Source organism: Halichoeres trimaculatus, unplaced genomic scaffold, assembly GCF_033239565.1.
Source record: "Halichoeres trimaculatus isolate MK-OKI-2021-1 unplaced genomic scaffold, fHalTri1.1 fHalTri1_scaffold_6, whole genome shotgun sequence".
NCBI lineage: Eukaryota > Metazoa > Chordata > Actinopteri > Labriformes > Labridae > Halichoeres > Halichoeres trimaculatus.
In genome coordinates, this window is record NW_027437184.1 from 37306761 (window position 1) to 37331261 (window position 24501).

Here is a 24501-nt window from a genome sequence, read left to right on the forward strand (position 1 = left end):
CAAACATGTTTGAAAATCATCGGGGCGGCTCCGACGAGTCTGTGAGACGATCGTGGGGCTAAAGATTCATCCCTCAACCGCTCACACTAGAAGATAATCTTGGCTGAACGTCGGGCCCGATTTTAGTCCCTGACCAGATTTCTTCCCCGATTGTCGGGAGGGCCTAATCTGGGTTAAATCGGGCGAGAATCCTGTAGTGTGAGCCAGGCTTTATAGAGACGGGGCCCAGTAGGAGCGCAGGCTGCCCTCACATGCGTTGAAATGTGTGTGACGCGTTGCTATGGTAACGCGCACAGCGGAGTGATACAACGGTGATTTAACTTGCCGAACTAACTTTTCAACTGGCGTGCATTAGACCAATCTAAGGCACGCCAGTTGACATTGGAATTCTCACTGACCATGGTATAAACTGTTTTAATCACTCACTAACTTGGGGCATTATAATTCATTATACTGTTGTTGTTTTTGTTGTAGTGAGTGTACGGCAGGCTGTAGCCAGAGGATATCAACTTATCTCCGCATTGTGTAAGAGGGAAGTGGTAGCTGGCGCTTGCACTCGGTTAAGTCAGGTCAAACCAACTAATAGAAACTATTCTCTCATTCACCAGCGTAGCCCCTGCCCATTAAGAGCAGTAGAATTTGCAAGCAAAACTTTGGAACTTGGAAGCAAAGAGGACTACTTTTCAAGAGAAGATTTTCAACTTTAAAGCAAAGAGGACTGATTTATAAGCAAAATGGAAATAAATATGTTCTCTTTTTTTTTTTTCAATTGCAACCTGATTTTTGATCTCAACTTTTTTTTTCCAATTGCAACCTATTGTATTTTGATCTCAATTTTTTTTCATTTCTCACTTATTCTCTTTTGCTTATAAATCTTTTTTTTTTCTTTCAAATCTATCCTTTTTGATTGAATAATAAAGAAACAAAATTCTCTCCATAGTTTTACACCTGATACTTGAGGTGATACATATCCTGGGTTGAAATATGTTCACTTGTTTCATATGTAAAGTCCACCATAAAAGTTCTGCCTTGCTTTGTCAGCATTTGAGATTCCATCGTGGTCTATACACAGGAAAAAGTCTACATTTGAAATGTGGAGAGCCTGGATGTTCTTCATTATTTTGCACATATTCAGGGTTTAAGAAACATCTGGGTAATTTTCACAGGGACACTGTTTCAACAGATCTCAGTGACAAAGTGGACCCACAGAAAGAAGATGAGCATTCACCATCTCATGCAGTCTGTACAGTCCAGTAAAAACCCAGGTCACAGCTGACAAGCATCACTTGTTAAACGTGTGGTTCTGATGTTGCACATTTACAAGCATTAGGTGTTGTAGAGAGCACTGTCAGAGCAATGGTGGGGTCAATGGAGGAGCTCGTCAGTGATATTCAGAAACAAGCAAGGAAAGCTGATCTAAGCTGTACTTTAGAGATCCAAGGCACAGATTTGGAAAAGAAGGTGAAAAGTTATTTTGATCAACGAGAAAATCCTTTCTCAGTCTTAAAAACAAGAGCCAAATGACAAAATTTCTTTGATGAAAAGTGGGAAAATGTTGAACCAGTAGAGTATGTTCTTGGGGTTAGATCTGATGTACGTAGAGATCAAACTACATGAGTTTACAGTCAGATCCCTGTAACAAATAAATTTGTGTTTGGACCCATTTTGGGAACCCTGAAGTCTATGTTCAAGAACAGTGAATTATGTGAGTGTTTCCTGGAAGCAAAAGAAAACAAGGTATTTATAAAGATATACGTGATGGTTCATACTTTAAAAGAATGCTTTGTTTTTCCTGCGAGAACATGCTCTCCAGATTCAACTTTATTTTGACGACTTCGAGACCGCAAATCCTTTGGATTCAAAGAAGGGGATACACAAACTTGGTTCTATTTACTTTATATTAAGAAATCTACCCCCCAAAAACAAATTCTGTTTTGATGAATATTCATGTGGTGTCACTCTTTCATTCACAAGACCTGAAGAAATATGGATTTGAGAAAAGCTTACAGCCTCTAGTTGATGATGTTAAAAGACCTGAAACTGAAGGGATAGTTGTGCCTTTCTCTGACTCACCATTGCTTGGCAGTGCCAGGGGGGGAGGGACGTCAGGGGCGGACTGGTCATCTTGACGTTCTGGAGAATACCAGAATGGCCGGTGCTGCCAGTCGGCTGCTGGACTACTGATGTGTCCTGTTGTTGGCTGCCGGACTACTGATGTGTCCTGTTGTTGGCCGGGCCGAGTCAAAGTCCTGGGCTGTTTTTCAGTCCCAGTCTGCAACTGTTCAGCGCAACATATTGCAGTAGATTTTGTTTAACAGTTAAGGTTGCAGTTTATATTCACTGAAGACCACCCTTGCTTGATTTTTCGTAATAAAGAAACCCATGCATAACATTGTTCTCTGCTGGAAAATCCGATATCACCATCAACATTTGACGTCAAGAAGACATGCCGGCTCAATTCGCTGCATTTTTTCAACATTCCTGACAACTATGCAGTTTACATAATGCATGGTTTGCTTGAAGGTGTGGTGCAGTACGATTGAAATTTGATTTGAAACTTGTCTTGAATTGAAAAAACAGGCCAGGTGGGTTTAAAATGGCTGAAGGTAGCAAAGATCTTGGGTAGAATGCCATTCAGTCATGGTGTTTGGTGCGCAATGCTCCCCTTATTTTTGGGGTTGATATTGAAAGACATAACAGTGACTGGAACTTGCTCCTTCTCTTGATTCAGATTGTGAATGTGTTTTTTTCGCCCATTGTCACTAATGGTATGACTTACTATTTGAAGCATTTAATAAGTGACCACCACAAGCTGTTCAGATCTCTGTTTCCCGAGAATATCCCGCTGTGTCTGTTTATTGTTTTTCCGTCCCCCTCTTGACTTCATGTCTCATGTTTCACAAATAGAAAGACGATACATGATGGATTTGGGGACTGCAGCGCCTCCCGGTGAATCCTCTACATATCGCGCAGGTCAGGTCCGCACACCGGTGGGACGCTGTGGATGGTGAGAAGTCCTTTCTCTCTCTCTCTCTCGCTCTCTTACACACACACACACGCACACACGCACACACACACACACGCACACACGCACACACACACACACACACACACACACACACACACACACACACACACACACACACACACACACAGCACGCTGCTGATAGGAGGCTCGCAGCTGAAGCAGTCCCACTGTGGAGCGTGTCGGTGGATGCTGTACAGTTATACCGGAGGATCGCAGATTTGGAAAAACGCACTCTGAGGGATTTTAGGAGACCCGCGCTTTTATTTCCTGGACGGCGTTGGAACAGGGGTGGACCACTTGATCGACAGAGATGGAAAATCCCGTGTACTGGGCGATACTGGTCGGTGTATGTGTCCTGTTGATGGAGCAAGGTGAGTGATGGAGTGTGTCGTAATAACAGGTCCTCCTGTCGCTTCCTCCCTGCTGTGGGAAATGACTGGCTCGGAAGTCAGAGCCTATCAGTCATGTTTAGTGTCCAACTTCACGTCTACGGACACACCATACCTTTCATGTCAGCTGGGGCTTCGGTTCATCGGTTGGAGAAGTGTGATTGAGCTTTTCTCGGTGCCAGAGGCTGGACTTTCGCTTGAATTGTTGTTTAATTTTGCGTAGATCGCTGCAGCATTTCTTCTCCGAGTGTAACCCTCAAACTTAGCAGCGTCTCAGTCTGGTTGTGAACTTGTGTAAGCGATAAAGAACACGCTGTCTGTGGGCTTGAGTCTTAAATTAGACCTCTCTTTGGGGAAGCCCACTGAAGTTAAACCAGGCACTCGTCGTTTGAGGCTCCTGCAGCCTGCGGATCATCCTGATGGAAGGTAGATCTCAGCTGGGGGTCTGTGCTGCAAAGTTGATAAAGTATTTATTCTTAATCCGCGCTGATTGCGTGGATAGGTTATCCCACTTAAGCCTGTGTACTCGAAGCACTCAGGAGAGATTCGCTGCTAGAAAGAAAGGTGGTGAAGGAACTCAGTCAGTCTGACCTTATTTACCTCTGACATGAAACAGAGAGTCTGATAAAGCAGGCTGAGCACCGCTCTGGGGTCATACTTATCTCCATGGGGAATAAAAGCAGCTTCTGATGAATGCTGAGAAACCCTTTGCTGTGGGCGTCCAGCTGTCGAGATATTAATTTCCACATGAAGGAAAGGTTAAAGATGCTTTAAACGCTCCCTGCACATTAACTCTCTCTATACTCTCACATACAACACATTTAGTCTGTATATCTGTGTTTCATACTGTGTTCATGGATCCAGAGGTCAGATTAAAGTCAGAGGAGTGAAATCATGGCCAGGAGCTGTGTTCAACACTGATTTCTATGTCTTAGTGTATTTTGAGCATAATACATGCCAGCTCAAAAAGTTCTATGATCTGACTGCTAATGCCATCAGCCATCAGCCATCATCATAATCATCAACATCATCATCATCATCATTATCATCATCATCATCATCATCATCATCATCATCATCGTCGTCATCATCGCCATCATTGTCATGAAGTAGTCCTGTTCTGTGTGTCAAGGCTGTTCAGGTTTATCACCTGGAAAGACTCAGCAGCCTCATGTCAAGGATCTAGGGGTGTGTGTGTGTATATGTGTGTGTGTGGGGGGGGGATTTCTTTTGGGGAAGTGGAGGAAAACGCTTGACATAAAATATCACTGATCAATATTTCACATCATTAGATAAGGTATTAGAACCACATTAAAGGTGCAGCGTGTAGGAATCAGAACTTAAGCATCATGGAGCGTTCAGATTTTAGAATGAGCCCATCTGTTCTTCAAACATTCCATCACTCAGTGACTCCCGGCCTTTCGCAGATCAAAAGTAAATCTGAAGATGGTCTCATTTATTCTGATCATCATGCTGATGGGCGTTGATGCTGCAGGACATGTCTCATAGCTGGAGAAAAAACAGGCAGAAAGCTCAATGACGGCCACCCTCTGATAGCTCATGTTCTGTTTGACAAATTTAGCCTTCAATACTGAAGCACCAATCCACCTCAGAGAGAAAAGAAAACTCTCAATCATAGAAACGCTGACGTTTGTTGGACTGTACCATACACAATAAACAATGACCTTTACAACCAATAAATGTTGCTATGGAAATGTTCCCCACCTTACATATGGATGATTCCTTGATGACTCCCAGCTCAGAAACTCTATCTCCATCCATCTTTTCTCTCCTTTCAGTCGTTGTCTGTTTCTGTTCATTTCTTCCTGATCTTTTTGGACCAAAATCTGATGATTTACATTCATGTGATGCATATTTGTGATTCTCCATCAGGAAATTCAAAATAAGCTCTATTGGCATGAAACGTGTTGCCAAAGCCAGTGCAAATAAAATGATTGAGAAAACTAGGGGTGTACGATAACTATTGTACCGATAGTAGGAAATTATTACGTCATTACTATCGGTACAATATTACAACGGCTGGCCCTGATAACATGTGTACCTTTGTCCGTGCGGCGGTGCCCCGTTCCCACTATAAGACATGAACGGCCTGCAGTGAGTGATGCGTTCAAGAGGCGTTGGCAAAAAAAAAAATTACAACGCTTCCTGACTGGGAAAATTTAGGAGTTCCCCCTCATTAAGACAAAGGACTCATTAACTTGGTCATATTGTTGTAGTTACAGACTTGAATTGGCATCCACAGTATTTTTTCATGTTACACATAAAAAATGCAAATATAAATTTAAAAGGCCGAAAGAAGGACTAGCAAACGTGGGAACCATGATTTTCCGTCACACCCTAAATGCATCAGAACACAGCACAGCATGTTGACGCTCCAAAACAGAAAATATGGAGTCAACTGTGTTGGACTTCTTTAAAGTTTCTGAAGAAGACAGTTATTCCAGGAAAGTTCCATGAGGAGGAAGAGGGAGCAGCTTCAATACTTTAAACCTAATCAGTCAGCTGAAACGTAACCATCGCTTCGACTGAGTTTTGAAAGCACGAGGACACCCGGGATGCTAAAGACGCTAATAATGTAAAGCCAACTGCGACGAATCCACTGGGACTTACACACTTTTGAAAAATTCAATAAATTTGCTGGACATGACCCACAGGCTAAGGTAATTCAATTTTTAATTTGTTTTGAATACAGTGTCAGGTCAGAACATGTGCCATCTTTATAGGCACGAACAAAACACTGAATGAAAATCATCATCTCCTGCTCACATACTCTCACACTGAGTGAGATCTTACACACACCTCCCCCCCTCCCTTCTGCTGCTCTCTGACTCTGACCCGCTCACAGCCGTCATGATGCCTTCATACTGACGGTCAAAAACACAAACATCTGCACTGAACACAGAATTAACAGCAGAGCTGTTACAGTATGAACGCCAGAGTCCGTATGTGTAGGTGAGGGAGGTGCCTTGTTATGATAAAGTGACAATTTTTAAAGGTATAGTATAGTATAGTATAGTAAAGTGTAGTATAGAAGATGGTATAAAAGTGTTTCCATTGCATATTTTGTGATAAACTTCTCTGAAAAATCACCTCATGAGAGCATAAAAACTTTTTATCCAAATTTGAGAGGTTTTGCAAAATTTTGGTGTCTCTATTATTAATTTTTTTTACGATGTTAAAGTTGCAGAAAAAAATAAGTGAACCTCATTTACTGTAGTGAAAAGATATTCATTTGAATAAAACCAGAAGTCAGAGTCCTTTAAGATAGATAGATAGACAGACAGACATACAAACAGACAGGAACTTAACTAATCCCTCAGGAAGGTTACCCCAGGAAACTCAGATTCCAGAAGCAGTTGCACCAAATAATAAAACCAGCACACAAATAGAAAAAAAAAATATAGGACACAAACTCAAGTTATATACAAGCACTATACTGTACACAGTAGCTGCAATTATAATAGTACTTTGGTTTTGTTTATAGAATTCACGTCATGATCTTACGTTAATATATAGATGTTTGAGAGTGTGTGTTATCGGTATCAGTATCGGCCTGTAGAAGCAGAAAGTTATTGGTTATCGGTATCGGTTCAAGAAAAAAGTTATTGTGCATCCGTAGAGAAAACATATCAACAAGAAAAGACATATTAAGAACAAAAAAAGTAATAACCAATAAAAATGAATCAAATGATAAAAAAAGAAATAAAAAAAATAAAAAAATAAAATGCTCTCAATACCAATTATTTCATACACACACAAAAAAAAAACAACAACAACAACAAAAAAAACAGTTTTGTGGTTTTTTATTTATTTATTTTTTGTGGTGACGGCATTTTTTAACCAAGAGTGAGGAGGGAACGCTGTGGATATAAGACCCAGCTGTACTTCAAAATGTTGTTTAATTTAGTTGTTAAGATCTGCTTCAATTTTTGTTATTACATTTACTTAACTCATAAGGCAAATTTCGTGATATCACATCCTTCAATTTTGAGTAAGGTCAACCTATTATGTTTTACAGTGATACATTTTTTTAACATTACTTAATATTTTGATTTGTAACAGATAGGCATCAGGTTTATTTGATTAAAGACATTCAGTAGAATGATATTCCTTGATAATTGTAACTATTTAAGATGTTGACTTCCATTAACTTAAGTTTCATAATTTTTTACTTCGTTTTTTTAAGGTAACTGGTTTACAAATATTTTTCAAGTAAACTCAACTTATCTGGGTTTACAGTGTACATGCATACGCTCTGAGATGTGTTCAACATGTACTTCTGTGACTGCATGGCTTCCCACTGGGGCGTTATTAAAGGTTTCACGTTTCGTCCACTGATTACTGCCAGTGTGTCACTGTTCAGCCTTTAGTTAAAGCAGAACACTGCCTGTCTGTGACCTGGTCAGACCAGGTGAGCTCTGCACAGTAATTAAGCATGCTGAACTACAAAAACTGAGCCCTTCATACATCATGAGCCTCATGGGGTCGTGCACATGTGGTGGTGTATATTTCCCTAAGAATTTCCACATTAAGCCATAGGTAGTCAAAGCCGAGCACTTGGTGAATAAAGGTGATGCAAATGAGCAGGCAGATCAAAGGTTCTCACAGCGAATCATGGCAACAAAAGAGGATGGCGAGCAGAAGCTTTGTGATTCAAGTTCAAAGAGCACATTGTCTTTATTTGTGGCAGCAGGAGGGCCACGATGAAATATAACTATCAGGGAGTGACACTGCACTGCTGAGGCAGCCATGTAATGAGTAAAGCACAGAAACAGCAGTTTTACTCTGCAGCACAGACCTGGATCCATGTCCCAGATAAGATGACATATAAATTAAGGTTGCGCAATATACCAATACTGAGAAAGTATCGATACTCCCTGTTTTCAAAAAGTAAACAATACCAGGTGTTCTAAGTATCGATACTCCAAGGCATTTTCTTCGTCTGAATCAGAGACATTTTGACGTAGGCAACTTGTGAGTCTGCAGCCACCGAGCTATGTCCTCTCTCCTCTCTGACGCGGGAAGAGACTTGCTCTCTTTTCTAACTGTCTGTTATTGTGAAGTTAGACATTGAGTCAGTATTCTCCATGTGTGTCGATGCTCAGCCGTTTTCAGTCCGATGAAGTTGTTCACGAGCATCATAATCATCCGATCTTGTGCTGACTAGCTTATAGCTTGATTTCTTAAGCTGCATGCAAAAGTAAATGGTAAATGGACTTGAGCTTATATAGCACTTTTCTAGTCATGGACTACTCAAAGCTGCTGTACACCACAGGTCACACTTACCCATCCACACCCATTCGCTCTCACATTCACACACTGATGGATCCAATCTTTACTATGACAGCTATCCATCAGTACATCTAACACAGTCACGCCCTTTCATACCTATTCACACACCACTGACGCAGCAGTGGGAGCAACTAGGGGTTAGGGACACATCGCCATGTGTCGCCCAGAGCTGGGCTTGAACCTGCAACCTTTCAATCACTGACCAAGCGCATTTTCCAACTGCGCCACCGACGCAGACAGAGTTGTTGACATGGCTTCAAGTTTCAGCACTCCTGTGAACCAGCCACAGCCTGTCGAAAAAAGCCGGTGCACAGAGCAAAATTTGGCATTACTCTACTTACGACGATTGGCGTGGCTTCGTAAGCCAATACACGTCTCAAAGCCTGTCTATAAAGCTTACTATCAACACACATGGAGGTAACATTACATGATGAAATGCCTCACCAATCAGCATCCTCTCCTCTTTAAAGAGCAAGAGTGACAGCTTCAACTGAATTGTTTAAATGATGTGTATGGAATGAATATCCTGTCTTAAATCAAGAGCATTTTAATTGATTTGAGAGCAGTATTTCATTGATTTCATGCTCAGATTTTGTGATATTGTCTCTCAAAACTCTGCTCTTGTGCTCAAATTTGCTCTGCGCGTGCTCAAACTGTCTCCTCGTGCTCAGTTATAATGCTGCGCGTGCTCAAACTGTGTCCTTGCCCTCGAATATAATGCTGCTCGCGCAGATTTCCTGTGCTTACACTCCGGTTCTTCCTCTCGCACTGAGGGATTTTTTGCTCACAGATCTCTGTCTGCGCTCCAATTTTTGGTGAATCAACTAATAGAAGGCCGACTGGTATTGACCAATCAGATTATCCCTGTTTGTTTATGGGTGTGTTTGCTGTTGTTCACGGAGCGTCACATACGGGCGGGCACTCTTTCAACCTGGTTTATCAGCCCCTGACCTCCAGGGCAGTAATAAATGTGATTTCTTTAATTTTTTTGTCCACTGTTAAAATCAAATATGATTCAATAAATACACGAGCACCCGTGTTTTTAACTGAAATAGCTATATTGTATACCAATACCTGCATGACAAAGTTCTCTTTGCGGTGTGCTGGTGGAGAAAACACTGCCACCATCATGAAGCTAGTGGCACAACAGCTCTCATAAAAAATGGACCGACAGAGTCAAGAAAATCAGGTTTTAAATTCATTCTAATCAAAACTATATTGGGCTGTGCACTGAATATTTGATCATATACCTGGGGTTATAGATGCATGGGAACTAGACAAAAAATATATTTATGTAGGCTAACCCTGTATTTGTTTACTTTGTTTTGAAAATGATTTATAACATTAATAAATGCAAAGTATGATCATACTGTATGCAAGATGTGATCCTTTAGGAGGACTTGGAAAGGGGCTTATCCAAACATTATACTTATCAATTAGTCATCATTACCTTAACCATTGATTACAAACCATGTTAAAAAGGTGCCTGGCTCTAATGTGTTTGCTCATCATGTTTATCTCAATCTCCAGTAATCATGCTGTAGACTGGAATATGAAACATCTATTATACACGGTTTATTAGTATTGACATAATGCTAGGTATATGATCAAATATTCAGTGCACAGCCCAATATAGTTTTGATTAGAATGAATTTAAAACCTGATTTTCTTGACTCTGTCGGTCCATTTTTTATGAGAGCTGTTGTGCCGCTAGCTTCATGATGGTGGCAGTGTTTTCTCCACCAGCACACCGCAAAGGAACTTTGTCATGCAGGTATTGGTATACAATATAGCTATTTCAGTTAAAAACACGGGTGCTCGTGTATTTATTGAATTATATTTGATTTTAACAGTGGACAAAAAAATTAAAGAAATCACATTTATTACTGCCCTGGAGGTCAGGAGCTGATAAACCAGGTTGAAAGAGTGCCCGCCCATATGTGACGCTCCGTGAACAACAGCAAACACACCCATAAACAAACAGGGATAATCTGATTGGTCAATACTAGTCGGCCTTCTATTGGTTGATTCACCAAAAATTGGAGCGCAGACAGAGATCTGTGAGCAAAAAATCCCTCAGCGCGAGAGGAAGAACCGGAGTGTAAGCACAGGAAATCTGCGCGAGCAGCATTATATTCGAGGGCAAGGACACAGTTTGAGCACGCGCAGCATTATAACTGAGCACAAGGAGACAGTTTGAGCACGCACAGAGCAAATTTGAGCACAAGAGCAGAGTTTTGAGAGACAATATCACAAAATCTGAGCATGAAATCAATAAAATACTGCTCTCAAATCAATTAAAAATGCTCTTGATTTAAGATAGGATATTCATTCCATAAATGTGCCCACACACAAAAGTCAAACGAGTGTCAATTACTTTATGACAGCAAACTGGTACACCGCTGCTTGTTGTTGATACGACGAAAAATCAGCGTCATAGACACAAGTGCTGCGTGGAGCACATGCAGCCCAGAGTCACAGCGCTGTGGTGCTGACACAGTTTAAATAAGCGACAAGTAGTTTTTTTTTATTTTACTGATGATAGAAACCTATAGGAGACACTGAAGTGTTGCATCTTTGAAAGAGCTTAAATAACATGGGTACATTTATTTTAGGATATTCATGTTAAAAGTGTGCTTTCAGCGTCTCGACACACAGTGTAGGCTAAACTACAGTGTACTGAGCATGAAAACAATAGATGGCTGTTTAAGTGTGGGCAGGGTTATTTTACCTGATCATTGCTGTTAAACAATGACTATTTTCTGGTTTTCTATTAAGTTAAATTATACTTGAGAATTGAAAATGAGTTCAGGTTCCCTCATGTTTATGTCAGCCAGTGATACCCCCCTCCCGATGATACTGACCAGAAGTTTGACCTCTGAGTATATTTATTTTTGTGTTTTATCACAGGCAGCTTGACCTCTCTTTGATTGGTTCTGAGGATAGGTGGCAAATCACTGGGGGAAAGCCTGTCATGGCTTTTCACAACACTTTTCTGGTTTATTTGAAACATTTCATTAGGCTGCAACTTTGACTGCAAATTTGATTAGTAAAAGCGTCAAACATGTTTTTCCCTAATCGACACACTGTGCTGTGTCATCACTGTAGTAGTTTGTCTTAAGTGTGTCTTCTTCCTTTTTGTTGAATTTTTACCGGTTGGCAACTAGCTGAAAGTGCATTACTGCCACTTACTTGACTTGGAGTGTCGATTACCTGGGCTGTGAGGCTGTATGCCTCACATGTAAACAGATCAGCGTAGCGGAAGAGAAGCCGAGCCAGCAGGTGAGGGAAACAAGTAATCATGCGAATAATCGCAGAGCCAGAGAAAGCTGTCCATTCGTCCAAAAATTTCCAGAGTTTGGGAGTATTTCACATCGGGGTGGGCGATAAATATATCTTGATTATTTTTTTCAAATTTTCCGATAATGATACTCTGACGATATATAAAAAAAAAAATTAAAATTACCTGCCTACCAAGGAAACAACTATGGATGGACACAGCATTTCAAAACAACAGTTCTTGCTTATTTTTAAAGTGCTTTATTTATCTCTGTAAAACATTGCCCAACAATATTCTATGGCAACTTTACAGTGACAGTGTTTCACACACCATTTATGGGGGGGGGGGGGGGGGGACTCCCTCAATGGAGGCACCTGCCCCCCCCCCGAAAAAAAAAAAAAAAAAAAAAAAAAAAAAAAGTTGAGTTAGTTTTATGTTCATACAGCACCAGATCACAGCAGAAGTAATTAAAAGTTACCTCTCTCATAAATCAGGTCTATACCCTTGTTTTTTTTAAATATAAAAGACTAAAAAGCCTTATGTTATTCATTTGATTTACATGACGGGATGCCATTTGTCCATCACCACGTTCACATTTCTCCTAGCTGTTTTCATGCACGGTGAAGTTTCACCCCAATGGACACAGAGACACACAAACATGTGCACACATTTACAGACACAGACAAGCACTCTCAGTATAGTGGACAGAGAGATGGAAAAGCCACCACAAGAAACATCTCCCAGCGCCTTCTCTGAAAAGATGCAACACACTCTCCAAACCATTTCCAAGCAAGCGGACCCACGTCTTGCTATTAAATCACCCGCTGAGACAGGAGACTCCTGCATGTTTCCTCCATGTGCAACTATGTACTGTTTTGGTTTCCACTGGGTCATGTGACTGAACCCTGTCTACTGATTGGCTTCTGAGGCAAACATTCAGCAACTGAGGACTTTCAAGCACCTCTCTTTTACCATCTATGCACCGTCTCTCTTTTTGTTTTTTTCCAAATTCATACTTGATAAAAAAAGTTGCACATTGTTAAAGCAACATTTTGGATGATATTGTACACGATATATACCACCCACCCTTAACGCTAAGTAAAAGTACACAGTGTGTCAATTGCAACATTTTCAAAAATGGCCTCACATGGCACAGCAGTACGACTGCAACGATCCAGCACTTAAAACGCAAACATGTTTGGCTCATCGATGACGAGCCAGGGAGCTAAACAGTGAGGTGAGGAGCTACAAGATCCCACATACACTCCTTTTATATGTTGTGAAATGCATGTTATGTCTTTTAGGACTCGTTTGGTCTTTTTATTAAATCGTCACCCTGTTTGAAAACCACAAGGAGTTCATTAAACCAATGTTAGCATTAACATTAGCTGCTACAGATAGTGGTAGGGCAGGGGGGATGTACTGTTTGACGTGCAGGTGAAAAGATTGAGGACTTATTTTTATTTACTTGCCTTTTTGGCCCACTGACTTCTTGTTCTGATGACATAATAATATGTTTTCTATTATTTTGCCCATACTGTTTATTCTTTAAGTGAAAATACCTTCATGTCATTCATGTTCTTTTTTTCCCTGATTCATCAATTAATTGTAAATATATTCATCAGAGTATTCTATTACTGAAATATCATTAGTTGCAGCCCTTCATTACATGCATATGAAGTAAAAAAAAAGGTTATTTATCTTGTCCATTGATTGGGAAAGTGATGGAGTTCCCTCCACGTGCTATGCTTTACAGCCCTAAATGCTGATTAAACTCTGGAAAATAGCTTTCAGTGCTGGTTTTCTGACTGTTTATGCTGTAAGTTTTCTTAAATGTTGTTATTCACGTTATTATTCAAGCTGTAAAAACATTACTTTTATATTTTATGTTCCATGTTTCTTTCCAGCTCATTCTGAGAAACTTATGCTTACTTCATGTTCTAACATTTTAATACACGAAAACATTGCTCGATTGAAAGCAAAGTCCCCTGCATTTAAATGTAATAACAATACATCTTCTTCTTATCATTTAAGGCTGAAAAAGTAAGTGAAACACGGTGTTCAACATATTTGTGCTGAAATCTTGGCACCTAAGTGTCCTTAAAAGCTTTTTTTTTTTTTTTAGCTAAAGACAAATCCAAAATGAGAAATCTTTGTTGTTTCCCTGTTGTAAGAATGGCGAGTGAACGAGGCCCAGTGTTTGGGGTATTAGTCCTCTATGAGATAAACAGTAGTAATGAGGCAGCACGATTTTCTTTCTGTCTGTCTCACTGTCTGTGTCCCTCTACGTGGTCCCTCTGTCTCCAGGATGCAGCTCTAACTCTGCTGCTTTTTTAGCTGAGAGTCTCTCAGGCCTGAGTGCTGGCACCCTGTCCTTCCTCCATTAGCCCATGTCAGCCAAAGAGCAGAGTTAGAGGTGTAGCTAGAACTGTTATTTTGTGACCACTTCTTTTATTGTTCAACGCATATGGCTGATTATTGATGGTAGAGTGTCTTCTCTTCTTATCGTGGAGCAGCAGAAACTCAGAAGGGATCTGCAGGACAAAGAGGCAGAGCTTTAAAAATGTCTTTGTTCAGAGGTTTATGAGCACCAAGAGATGGACAGTATGTCCCTAAAAGAACCGTTAGATGATCAACAATGTAAGGCAGACACTTATATCACTGCACGGTGGTGTGTGATCAAAATGAAAATCAATTATATATTTTTTTTAAATCATCATAAGAAAACTACCAGCTGACCTACACTATCAACACTGAATCAATAATAGTGGAGCGGATAAGAGAAAAATAGTGCGAATTATGATACAAGCATGAAATTTGGTCTGGTTGTTCTCCGGGGCCTATTGATGAAATCTGTCCGATTGGACATTTGAAATTCCAAGATGGCAGCCAATTTTCAAGATGGCTGCCAAAAAAGCCTTCTGTTTTTTCATAGGAATGTGTGTAGGGAACTAATTTGAATGATATTAGTGTTCATTTTTGTTTAAGATACATTATTTTGTATTTGTATATTGACACATAAATGACATAATAAATTGAACAGGAGAAAAAATATGAATTTTATTGGGAAAGTAACAAAAAACAACACCAATATCTTTATTCAAAACACAAAATTCCTACAGAGCTCTGCTACACATCACAAATGCAGCTGAAGCACTTGCATCTCTTGTTGCAACCTTTTTTGCACAAGCACTTTGTTACTTGCTGACAGCTGGCAGCAATGGGAGGTAATGTTGTCCAACACGTCTGCCGTGTCTCTCCGCTTTGTGTCCACCCCCAGTCAGCAGGACTGCCAGTGTCTGGTTTGGAGATGGTAGCCTGGCGTCAAGTTTTTTTTACTTGCTTTGTTTGGTAACTTAATTTCTTTAAGTCTAATTTAAGATTGTGCTGCCACGCCAGTGGGCATTTTTCGTATGTGTGAGGTGATGTATTCCGTTGGAGCCATGCGTTCAGTAGGATCCTTATAGAGACATTGGGGATTCAATCCACACTGATCCATTTTTTTTTTTGTTGCCTCATGTAGAGCACTGCTTGTGAGTATTTCGAGAGCTATAAATCTTTAAGATATTATTTATGTCAATTTATAAATTATTAGTGAATTATATTTTGGAGTGTTTTATTAATAGAAAAGCAGCATGGTGGCTATACTTAATTAAGAGTTTTAAAATCCTGTTCACACCTTTAATACGGCAATGCTTGTTTATTTTTTCACCAGTTTACTCTGTCAGCATTTGAAGATTAAAGAAGACATAACACTTGTCACTTGTTGAAGAGTTTTCTGTCTGCTTAGCTGTGCTGGAGTCGAACAGTAAGGGCAGAACAGAAGAAGGGCGGCCGGCCTTCGCCGCATGGACAGGGTGTGACCAGCGCACTTTGCAAGTTTCCTGCAGTGCCAAGAGAGGCGCAGTCAAGGCGCAGGGGAGCGCAGAGGTGCGCGTCCACGCCTCCCTCTGTGCAAATGGCAGGGAGGGAGGAGAAAAGCCATGAGTGGGTTTGACACAGCCGAGTGCTGTTGTCACTAATCAAATGAGTGCCTCTCCTCACCTTTAAATGCCCTGCGGCCGAGGTGCAGCGTCTGATTGGTCTGAGTGTGCAGGTAAGAGCCTCTGTCTCTGCAGCAGGAGAATGGACAGCGGGGCGCATCGGAGGACACAAAGCGCGTCACAGTGTGGGCCAGCTCCCAGGACAGATTTAATCTGTTCCTTTGTCATTAATAGGAGTACAAAATTAAGAGACAGTAACACAGCTGGCTTATCCATTCAGAATACTTTTGATGCACCTGTACTCCTGGCTTGTCAGTGCCAAATAGCAGAACCTTTGGTGATATACTGTATACTCTCCCGGTGTCTCCGCCTCATCCTCCTAACAATAATGTACTCCATCTTTTTAGATCACGTTAAAAATAAAGAGTAAAACAGAGAAATATGGGATATCATGGGTAAATCCTGAGTGACATACATTTATTTTGTCTCTTTTTTCTTTGTCCTTTCTCTCCCTCTTTTCTTTGAATTAAATGAAATGAGAGAAGCTAGATAAATACTCACTATTAGATGTAAAGGCTGTTTATTGTTTCATTGTAAGATGTGCACCAAACTTCCAGCTGCCGTCAGGTTGACTTTCCATTATGACAAACGGCTTTAATCTGACATCAGATGTGACGGGACAGTTAATATAGATACAAATGTATATGCTGGTTCAAACGGTTCCATTAAATAGTGATTGCTGTGATTGTTTATTGCATTAAAATGTGCCTGACACTCTGGAAACCTGCCTCTGAGGCTTTGTTGACATGTGCGCACATGTGGGCCTGTCACCAAATTACAGCTGCCGAGGGTGCGCTCCACTTTGCGCCGAGAACAGACCAGGTTTGAGCTGGCGAGCTTTCAGCGCACTTTCTTGTTTCGCACAAAATTGTCACTGCGCCAACATGAATCTGCCAACACCTCCCCCTGGTGCGCCGTCAACTCCCCATGGCGCGCAGTCACACCCATCTCTGTGCAGACGGCCTACCAAATTGTCAAATTGTCAAAATGTTCTGCCTGTAATTTATATCTTTGTTGTTGTAAGTGTAAGGAACCAAAAATGAAGTAATTTTATTCATTATATATTTTTATAATCAATCTGCCGATTGATCGGTTATCACTTTTTTTCCTGCCTAATATCAGTATCCCCACCTGTTTTGGTGTCAGAAAATCCATATTTGTAGGGTCCTGCTTTCTATGATTGTTGTCACTTATGTCAGTGTGTTTTCAGCATGTTGTGTTCTGTTTCATATAGGACTGGTTGATCAATTTTTAAGGTGATAAAAAAATTTCATCTCAACTCACAGAAACAACTAAAAATCCACTCAGAACCCCACTCCCCCTCTGATGTGTCATGTTTCTTCAGCAGTGGGATTTGTCTGACAGAAAGCATCGCTGAGTGGTTGTTGCTCGTTGGATGAAGGTGTTTCCTACTCTGCCTTCAGACAGCAGTCTCTCTAGCTGATGGCACAGATGTGTGCCTGCTTGGCAGATTGAGGAGACATGTAAACTCTAACTCCAGTATTGTTTGCTCTCCCCAACTCTGGAGCAGTTCATTTCTCATCATGCAGCCACTCAAGGTCCATGCTACAGCTATTTTGCATTTGTTGGTTAGTATATCCATCCATCCATCCATCCATCCATCCATCCATCCATCCATCCATCCATCCATCCATCTTCTGCCGCTTATCTGGGGTCTGGGGGCAACAGCCTAAGCAGGGAAGTCCAAACTTCCCTCCCCCTAGCTACTTCCTCCAGCTCTTCTTGGGGGATCCCGAGACATTCCCAGGCCAGCCGAGAGACGTAGTCTCCCCAGCATGTCCTGGGTCTGCCCAGGGGTTTCCTCCCTGTGGGACGTGCCCTGAACACCTCACCAGGGACGCATCCTCTCATCAGATGCCCGAGCCACCTCATCTGGCTCCTCTCAACACAGAGGGGCAGCGGCTCTACTCCGAGCTCCTCCCGGATAGCCGAGCTTCTCACCCTATCTCTAAGGGAGAGCCCGGCCACCCTACAAAGGAAGCTCATTTCGGGCCACTTGTACCTGCGATCTTGTTCTTTCGGTCACTACCCAAAGCTCATGACCATAGGTGAGGGTGGGAACGAAGATGGACCAGTAAACAGAGAGCTTTGCCTTCTGGCTCAGCTCCCTCTTCACCACGACAGACCTGTGCAGAGTCTGCATTACTGCAGACGCTGCATCGATCCTCCTGTCGATCTCTCACTCCATCCTTCCCTCACTCTTGAACAAGACCCCGAGATACTTAAACTCCTCCACTTGGGGCAGGATCTCATCCCTGACCCGGAGATGGCACTCCACCCTATGCCGGCTGAGGACCATGGACCATTTTGGAGGTGCCGATTCTCATCCCAGCCGCTTCACACTCTGCTGCAAACCGATCCAGAGAGAGTTGAAGGTCACGGCTTGGTGAAGCCAACAGGACCACATCATTTGCAAAATGCATTGATCCAATTCTGAGGTCACCAAACCGGACCCCCTGGACACCCTGGCTGCGCCTAGAAATTCTGTCCATAGAAGTTGGACAAAGGGCATTCTGTCCATAGAAGAATCGGTGACAAAGGGCAGCCCTGGTGGAGTCCAACCCTCACGGGGAACGAGTCGGACTTACTGCTAGCAATGCAGACCAAACTCTGGCTCTGGTCGTACAGGGAACGGACGGCTCGTAACAAGCAGCCCGACACCCCATACTCCCGGAGAACCCCCCCACAGGACTCCCTGAGGAACACGATCGAATGCCTACTCTAAGTCCACAAAACACATGTGGACAGACGGTGCATACTCCCATGCACCCTCGAGGACCCTGCTGAGGGTATAGAGTTGGTCCACAGTTCCATGGCCATGACGAAAATCACATCGCTCCTCCTGAATCCGAGGTTCGACTGTCCTACGGACCTTCCTCTTCTGTACCCCCCGAATAGACCTTACCAGGAGGCCAAAGAGTGTGATCCCCCTGTAGTTGGAACACACCCTCCGGGCCCCCTCCTTAAAAAGAGGGACCACCACCCTGGTCTGCCAATCCAGAGGCACTGTCCCTGATGTCCATGCGATATTGGAAAGTCGTGTCAGCCACAACATCCAGGGCCTTAAGAAACTCTGGCCGGATCTCATCCACCCCCGGGGCCCTGCCACCGAGGAGCTTTTTAACCACCTCGGGCAACCTCAACCCCAGAGATTGGAGAGCCCACCCTTTCATTCCCAGGCCCTGCTTCCTCCAAGGAAGGCGTGCCGGAGGGATTGAGGAGGTCTTGCCGCCCCGACGGGCACCAACCACCTTAAGGCCACAGCTCCGATCAGCTGCCTCAACAATGGAGGCACCGAACAAAGCCCATTCGGACTCAATGTCCCCCACCTCCCCCAGAACACAGTTGAAGCTCTCCCGGAGGTGGGAGTTAAAGCTCTATCTGACGGGAGACTCTGCCAGACTTTCCCAGCAGTCCCTTACAATACGTTTGGGTCTACCAGGTCTGACTGGCATCTTCCCCCACCATCCGAGCCAACTCACCACCAGGTGATGATCAGCTGACAGCTCCGCCCCTCTCTTTACCCCTGTGTCCAAGACATGTGGCCGCAAGTTCGATGACACGACTAAAAAGTCAATCATTGAACTGCGGCCGAGGGACCTCCTGGTGCCAAGTGCACATATGGACACCCTCATGCTTGAACATGGTGTTTGTTATGTACAATCTTTTTTACGGGCACAGAAATCCAACAACAAAACACCACTCCGTACAGATCGAGTGGAGCCATTCCTCCCAATCACGCCCCTCCAGGTCTCACTGTTATTGCTGATGTGAGCGTTGAAGTACCCCAGTAGGATGAGGGAATCCCCAGATGGAGCACTCTCCAGCACTCCAAGGACTCCAAAAAGGCTGGATACTCTGAACTGCTATTTTGAACATGGCCACAAACAACAGTCAAGATTCATCCCCCCACCTGAAGGTAGAAGGAGGCTACCCTCTCATCCACCGGGGTGAACTCCAATGTACAGGCACCGAGCTGGGGGGCAATGAGTATTGCCACCTCTGCCTGCCGCCTCTCACCATCGGCAACTCCAGAGTGGAAGAGAGTCCAACCCCTCTCGAGAAGGCTGGTTCCAGAGCCCTTGCTATGTGCCAAGGTTAGGCCGACTATATCTAGCCTGAACATCTCAACCTCGCGCACCAGCCCAGGCTCCTTCCCTCCCACCTGAGAGGTGACATTCCACGTCCCTACAGCTAGCTTCTGCAGCTGAGGATCAATCCGCCAAGGTCCCTGCCTTTGGCTGCCGCCCAACTCACAGTGCACCCGACCCCTGTGGCTGTCTCTGCTGACGCATTGGATCGATGAGCAGACGGATGAACCATCTCTGCAGCCGCCTCATGTGAAGTAGTCCCAATGGTACTACCACATGAGCTGCTGACATTGTGCCGAGCAGCCACATAGAAACTACTGTCACCACTCTGCTGGGGACAACTCAGCTGAGGAGGGCTGTCAGAGTCTGCGACCTCTCCTGAGATAGCTGCGCGCTCATTGTGGCTGAATTCAGCTCCACTCCCAGATAAACTATCTGCTAAGACGGAAAAAGTGAGCTCTTTTCCAAATTGATAGCGAAACCCAGCTTCGACAGGTGAGACACCAACACCTGAGTCTGTGCTGCCGCCTCCTCCCTGGATCGAGCCAGCAAAAGCAGGTTGTCCAGGTAAAAGAGAACTGTCATCCCTCTCCTGTGTAGTGGTTGCAGAGCTGCCTCCACAGACTTAGAGAACGTGTGGGGAGCGAGAGAATAACCGAAGGGGAGACAATTGTACTGGTATGGACCCTTGAAACGAGAAACGAAGGAATTTCCTGTCTTTCTGAATAATAGAGACGTGGAAGTATGCGTCCTTCAGGTCCACCGAAGTGAACCAATCGTTTCCGTGGACGCATTCCAGTACTTGTTTTATCGTCAGCATGTGAAACGGACACTGCATTATCACTGTGTTGAACAATGACAGGTCCAGAATGGGTCTTATCCCTACCGTTTTCTTGGGAACCAGGAAATAATGGGAGTAAAATCCCTGATTCTCCTCTCCCTGTGGGACTCTGGAGATTACATTTTTTAAAAGAAGGTCCTGCACCTCCTTCTGTAGGAACACACTCTGGTCCTGTGAAGACAGGTGTGTCTCCAGAATCCCGCTGAATGGTGGAGGAGTCGAAGCGAACTGCAGAGTAAAACCCCTGGCGATCAGCCTGTCCATCCACCTGTCCAGCGAAAACATACGCGCCACCACTCTGAGCAACGCTCTGAGAGCGGGCGAGCATATTGCTGTGGCGCCTCCTCCGAGAGAGAGGTGAGCCAGCTCAGAGCCCCTGCCGCCGCTGCCTGTGTAAGAGAAATCTGCGCTGCAGCCCATGGGGGGCTCAGACCGAAAGGGCTGATCAGGCTCTTTTTCCACTGACTGTGAAGAGAGTGAAAAAGGGGTAGCCAACCTGTCCGCACGGGGCAGAGAATCTCAGTCCATGGGCTCATGAATATTTAATTTGGTATCAGCCAGGGCAAACAGGGAGCGCTACGTGTGTGAAGGAGCGGTGTGCTGCTTTGATGACTCGCGGCCGCGCTGCTTGTTAACCGAAGAGTTAACGGCAGCAGGCTCGCTCTGTGTGGGGGCTGTGTGATCACCGCCCGCTGCGGCGTCAGTGGGCCAGACTAGAGGAAGGGAAGAGGGAGAGCTCAATAGATGAGAACCGTGAGTGGCTCTGAAAAGAGCCGTTGGTTTGATGCCGTTGCCAGGCATGAGCCCAAGTGAGGCTGCGAGCGCACCCCCCGGTGTGTATGCAGTGACATATGTGCAGGTCCTTCAGTTTTTCTTTGTTTTTTTTTTTGTTCATGAGTTTATATGCTGAGGTTTTTTTTTTTTTTCCTAATCTCAAACTCGCCCTCATCTTAGATAGCATAGCTTGGAGTTGGCCTTTTTTTCTCCTCTACTCGCCTCTTGTATTCCCTTTTTTCACCTGAGTGGGGGCGCTGCGCATGCTGCTGACCCCCAGTTCTCCAGCTCTTGTCCTTAACCCCTGTCTGTCACAATATGTTCTTAGACAGGATATAACTGAAATGTAATTTTGTTGCTCTGAAACATGTGCAATGACGAATAAAGCTATAATCATCATCATCATCATCATCATCATCATGTATTAAAGAACATAATGCATGTTGAAGACAACAGTTGAGTAATTTGAAATATGCAACAAATTAAAAGTAATTCTGAATTTACTGAACTGGCATTTAAAAATAATGTCACAATCAAGAGTCCCTCTGCTTCTACCTCTGTTTAACATTAATAAACATTGATCAGACTGTCACCTCTGTCAATGAAGAGGAAGAAAATCTGTATTCCTATACATGTGATGTTCCTCATGGTTATAATTATGAGTCTGTTACTAAAGATTGAGAGCGTGAACAGGGTAGGATTAGGACGAATAATGACTGTAGGAGAGCAGTGGATTTGTGGTGTGAGGAGAACCAGAGGAGAACAGAGCAGGTGTCCAGGTGAGTGAGCACTGTTAGCTAGTGATATGTAGCCTAATGCTGTGTTCATACATATTTAAAGTTTGAAGTCAGACCCTACTAACATTTTTTTGTTCCCAGAATGTTCTAGGAACAAAAGCTCTGACGTTCCCGGAGGGGTGTCTTTGGGTTTGATTTCAGGTTGCCCCTACGTTCCCATGGAAAGTTTGCCTTACGTTTTCTGTACGTACTGTGTTGGTAAGATGTTTGGTTTTCCCAGTGTTTCCTGAGGTATATTTTTGGTTAAATTGACATCTCTCAACCTTCCGCTGACCTTTAGGGAATGTTAATTGTTGGTTATCTTTTAGTTGTATTGAAAGTCCCCTGCCACTTTTAAAACCCCATAATTGTTTTTCTACATGTACTTTGAACAAGTAGTCGGTAATGGATGAAAATGCAAGTCTTGCAGGACTTTTTATTACAACATATTGAAATACAAATAACACAACAAAAAATTAAACCAATTACAATGCAAGGCAATGAAAAGATAGTAAAATACAAACAATAAAAATAATGTGCTGCAATAGGAATGTCTTGTCCAGTTGGTGTCTTCATTCCTTCTTAGCTGATAAAAATTTAAAAATGGGAGCAAAAATAGGCATGTCTGGTCAGGTGTGTCCTCATCCCTTTTGAGCTGGCCTTAAAAGAAAAGAAAAGTTTGAGTACGAGTTCACAAAAGCATGACAAACGACCCTAACATCCCTGATTTTGTGATCACGTTTAGAGATTTCTAAATCATTTCATTTTTTGTTACATTCACCAGCCGAGACAAATAGAAGGATTCTAATTTACCTTCAGTGGGGGACAAACTTAACCGCTTGCCCAGTGACGTCCTCAATTTCTGTCACTGGTCAACTGGGAATTCCAGAGACAGGCCGCTAGGGTGGAAGTGAAAATGAAATTGTTCACTTACACATCATAACTTTGTCAGTCAATTGGTATAAAATGATGTGAACAATGCATAAACGCATGCCTGTTCTAATCTTGCAAAGCTTCAGATCCTGGAAAGGCTTTTTGGAACTTTTTCACCGCAGCTATACACCAGCAGTATCCACTCAACGCAGCATATGGCAAGCGGCTGTCCATTTGCACCTCCCAAGGTTTAAAGGAAGTGTATGGAGTTACTGCCAAACCCTCACAAACACAAAAACTGTTTTTTATTTGCGGCCAGTGATTTACAAACAAACTCGGTGTGATTTGCAAAAGCAAAACATAATTCACAACTAATGTATTTAGTTTTATTAATGAAAAAAAAAAAAAAAAACATCTCTCCAAAAAATACATCTTGCTTCACAAATACAGAAAAATGTATTTTCACTTAAATGAAAATATCCTTGAGGCACAAAAATTAAATCTTTTAAGTACAAAAAAAAATATTGTTCAATATTTAATTTTTTCTTCTCGAGTTTAAAAAAAATCTGCAAGTCGGAGAAATAATTCTGCGGAGAAACAGTTTTGACATGATTCTACCACATCATGTGACTTTTGGCACGATCTTCCCGCCGTCACGTGACTTTTGGCAGTAACTTTCCGCCGTTCTGATCCGCATCCGCAGGACTTAGATTTATTCATGAACGCCAGCACACGATTCGAGCAATGTTCTGCAATGTGCACGACACAACAGCAGGTGGCACTGTTATTGCTGTTAGACCATAGATCTACACCATAGATACGGCAAGGAGCCCAGGAAAGAGGGCCACAGCCAACAGATGAGTTTGGGACCATGGTTGGTGAAGTTTTTGATTTTACTGGCATTTGACTCAAATGACTGAAACTGGATCGCTCACTCAGTGACATAGTTCCTTTAGTGAACTTTGTGCAGAAGTATGTCAAAGTAGGCACACTGTGCTTACAACAAATATTAAAGCAAGTTTTTATATAGTGCATTTTCTATTTCTACATTAATACAAAATAACAAATTAAA

The 24501-nt window shown here is 42.9% G+C and overlaps 1 protein-coding gene across 1 annotated transcript in view; it reads left to right on the forward strand.

Moving 5' to 3' along the window:
* Positions 1–3120: 3120 nt before the first annotated feature.
* The window catches only part of ntm (neurotrimin), a 657985-nt gene continuing 636604 nt past the window's right edge, over positions 3121–24501 (forward strand). Inside the window, exon 1 of the mRNA XM_074672947.1 lies at positions 3121–3399. Within this exon, the coding sequence (XP_074529048.1) occupies positions 3339–3399 (61 nt within the window). The 5' untranslated portion in view covers positions 3121–3338. The remainder of the gene's footprint in view (positions 3400–24501) is intronic.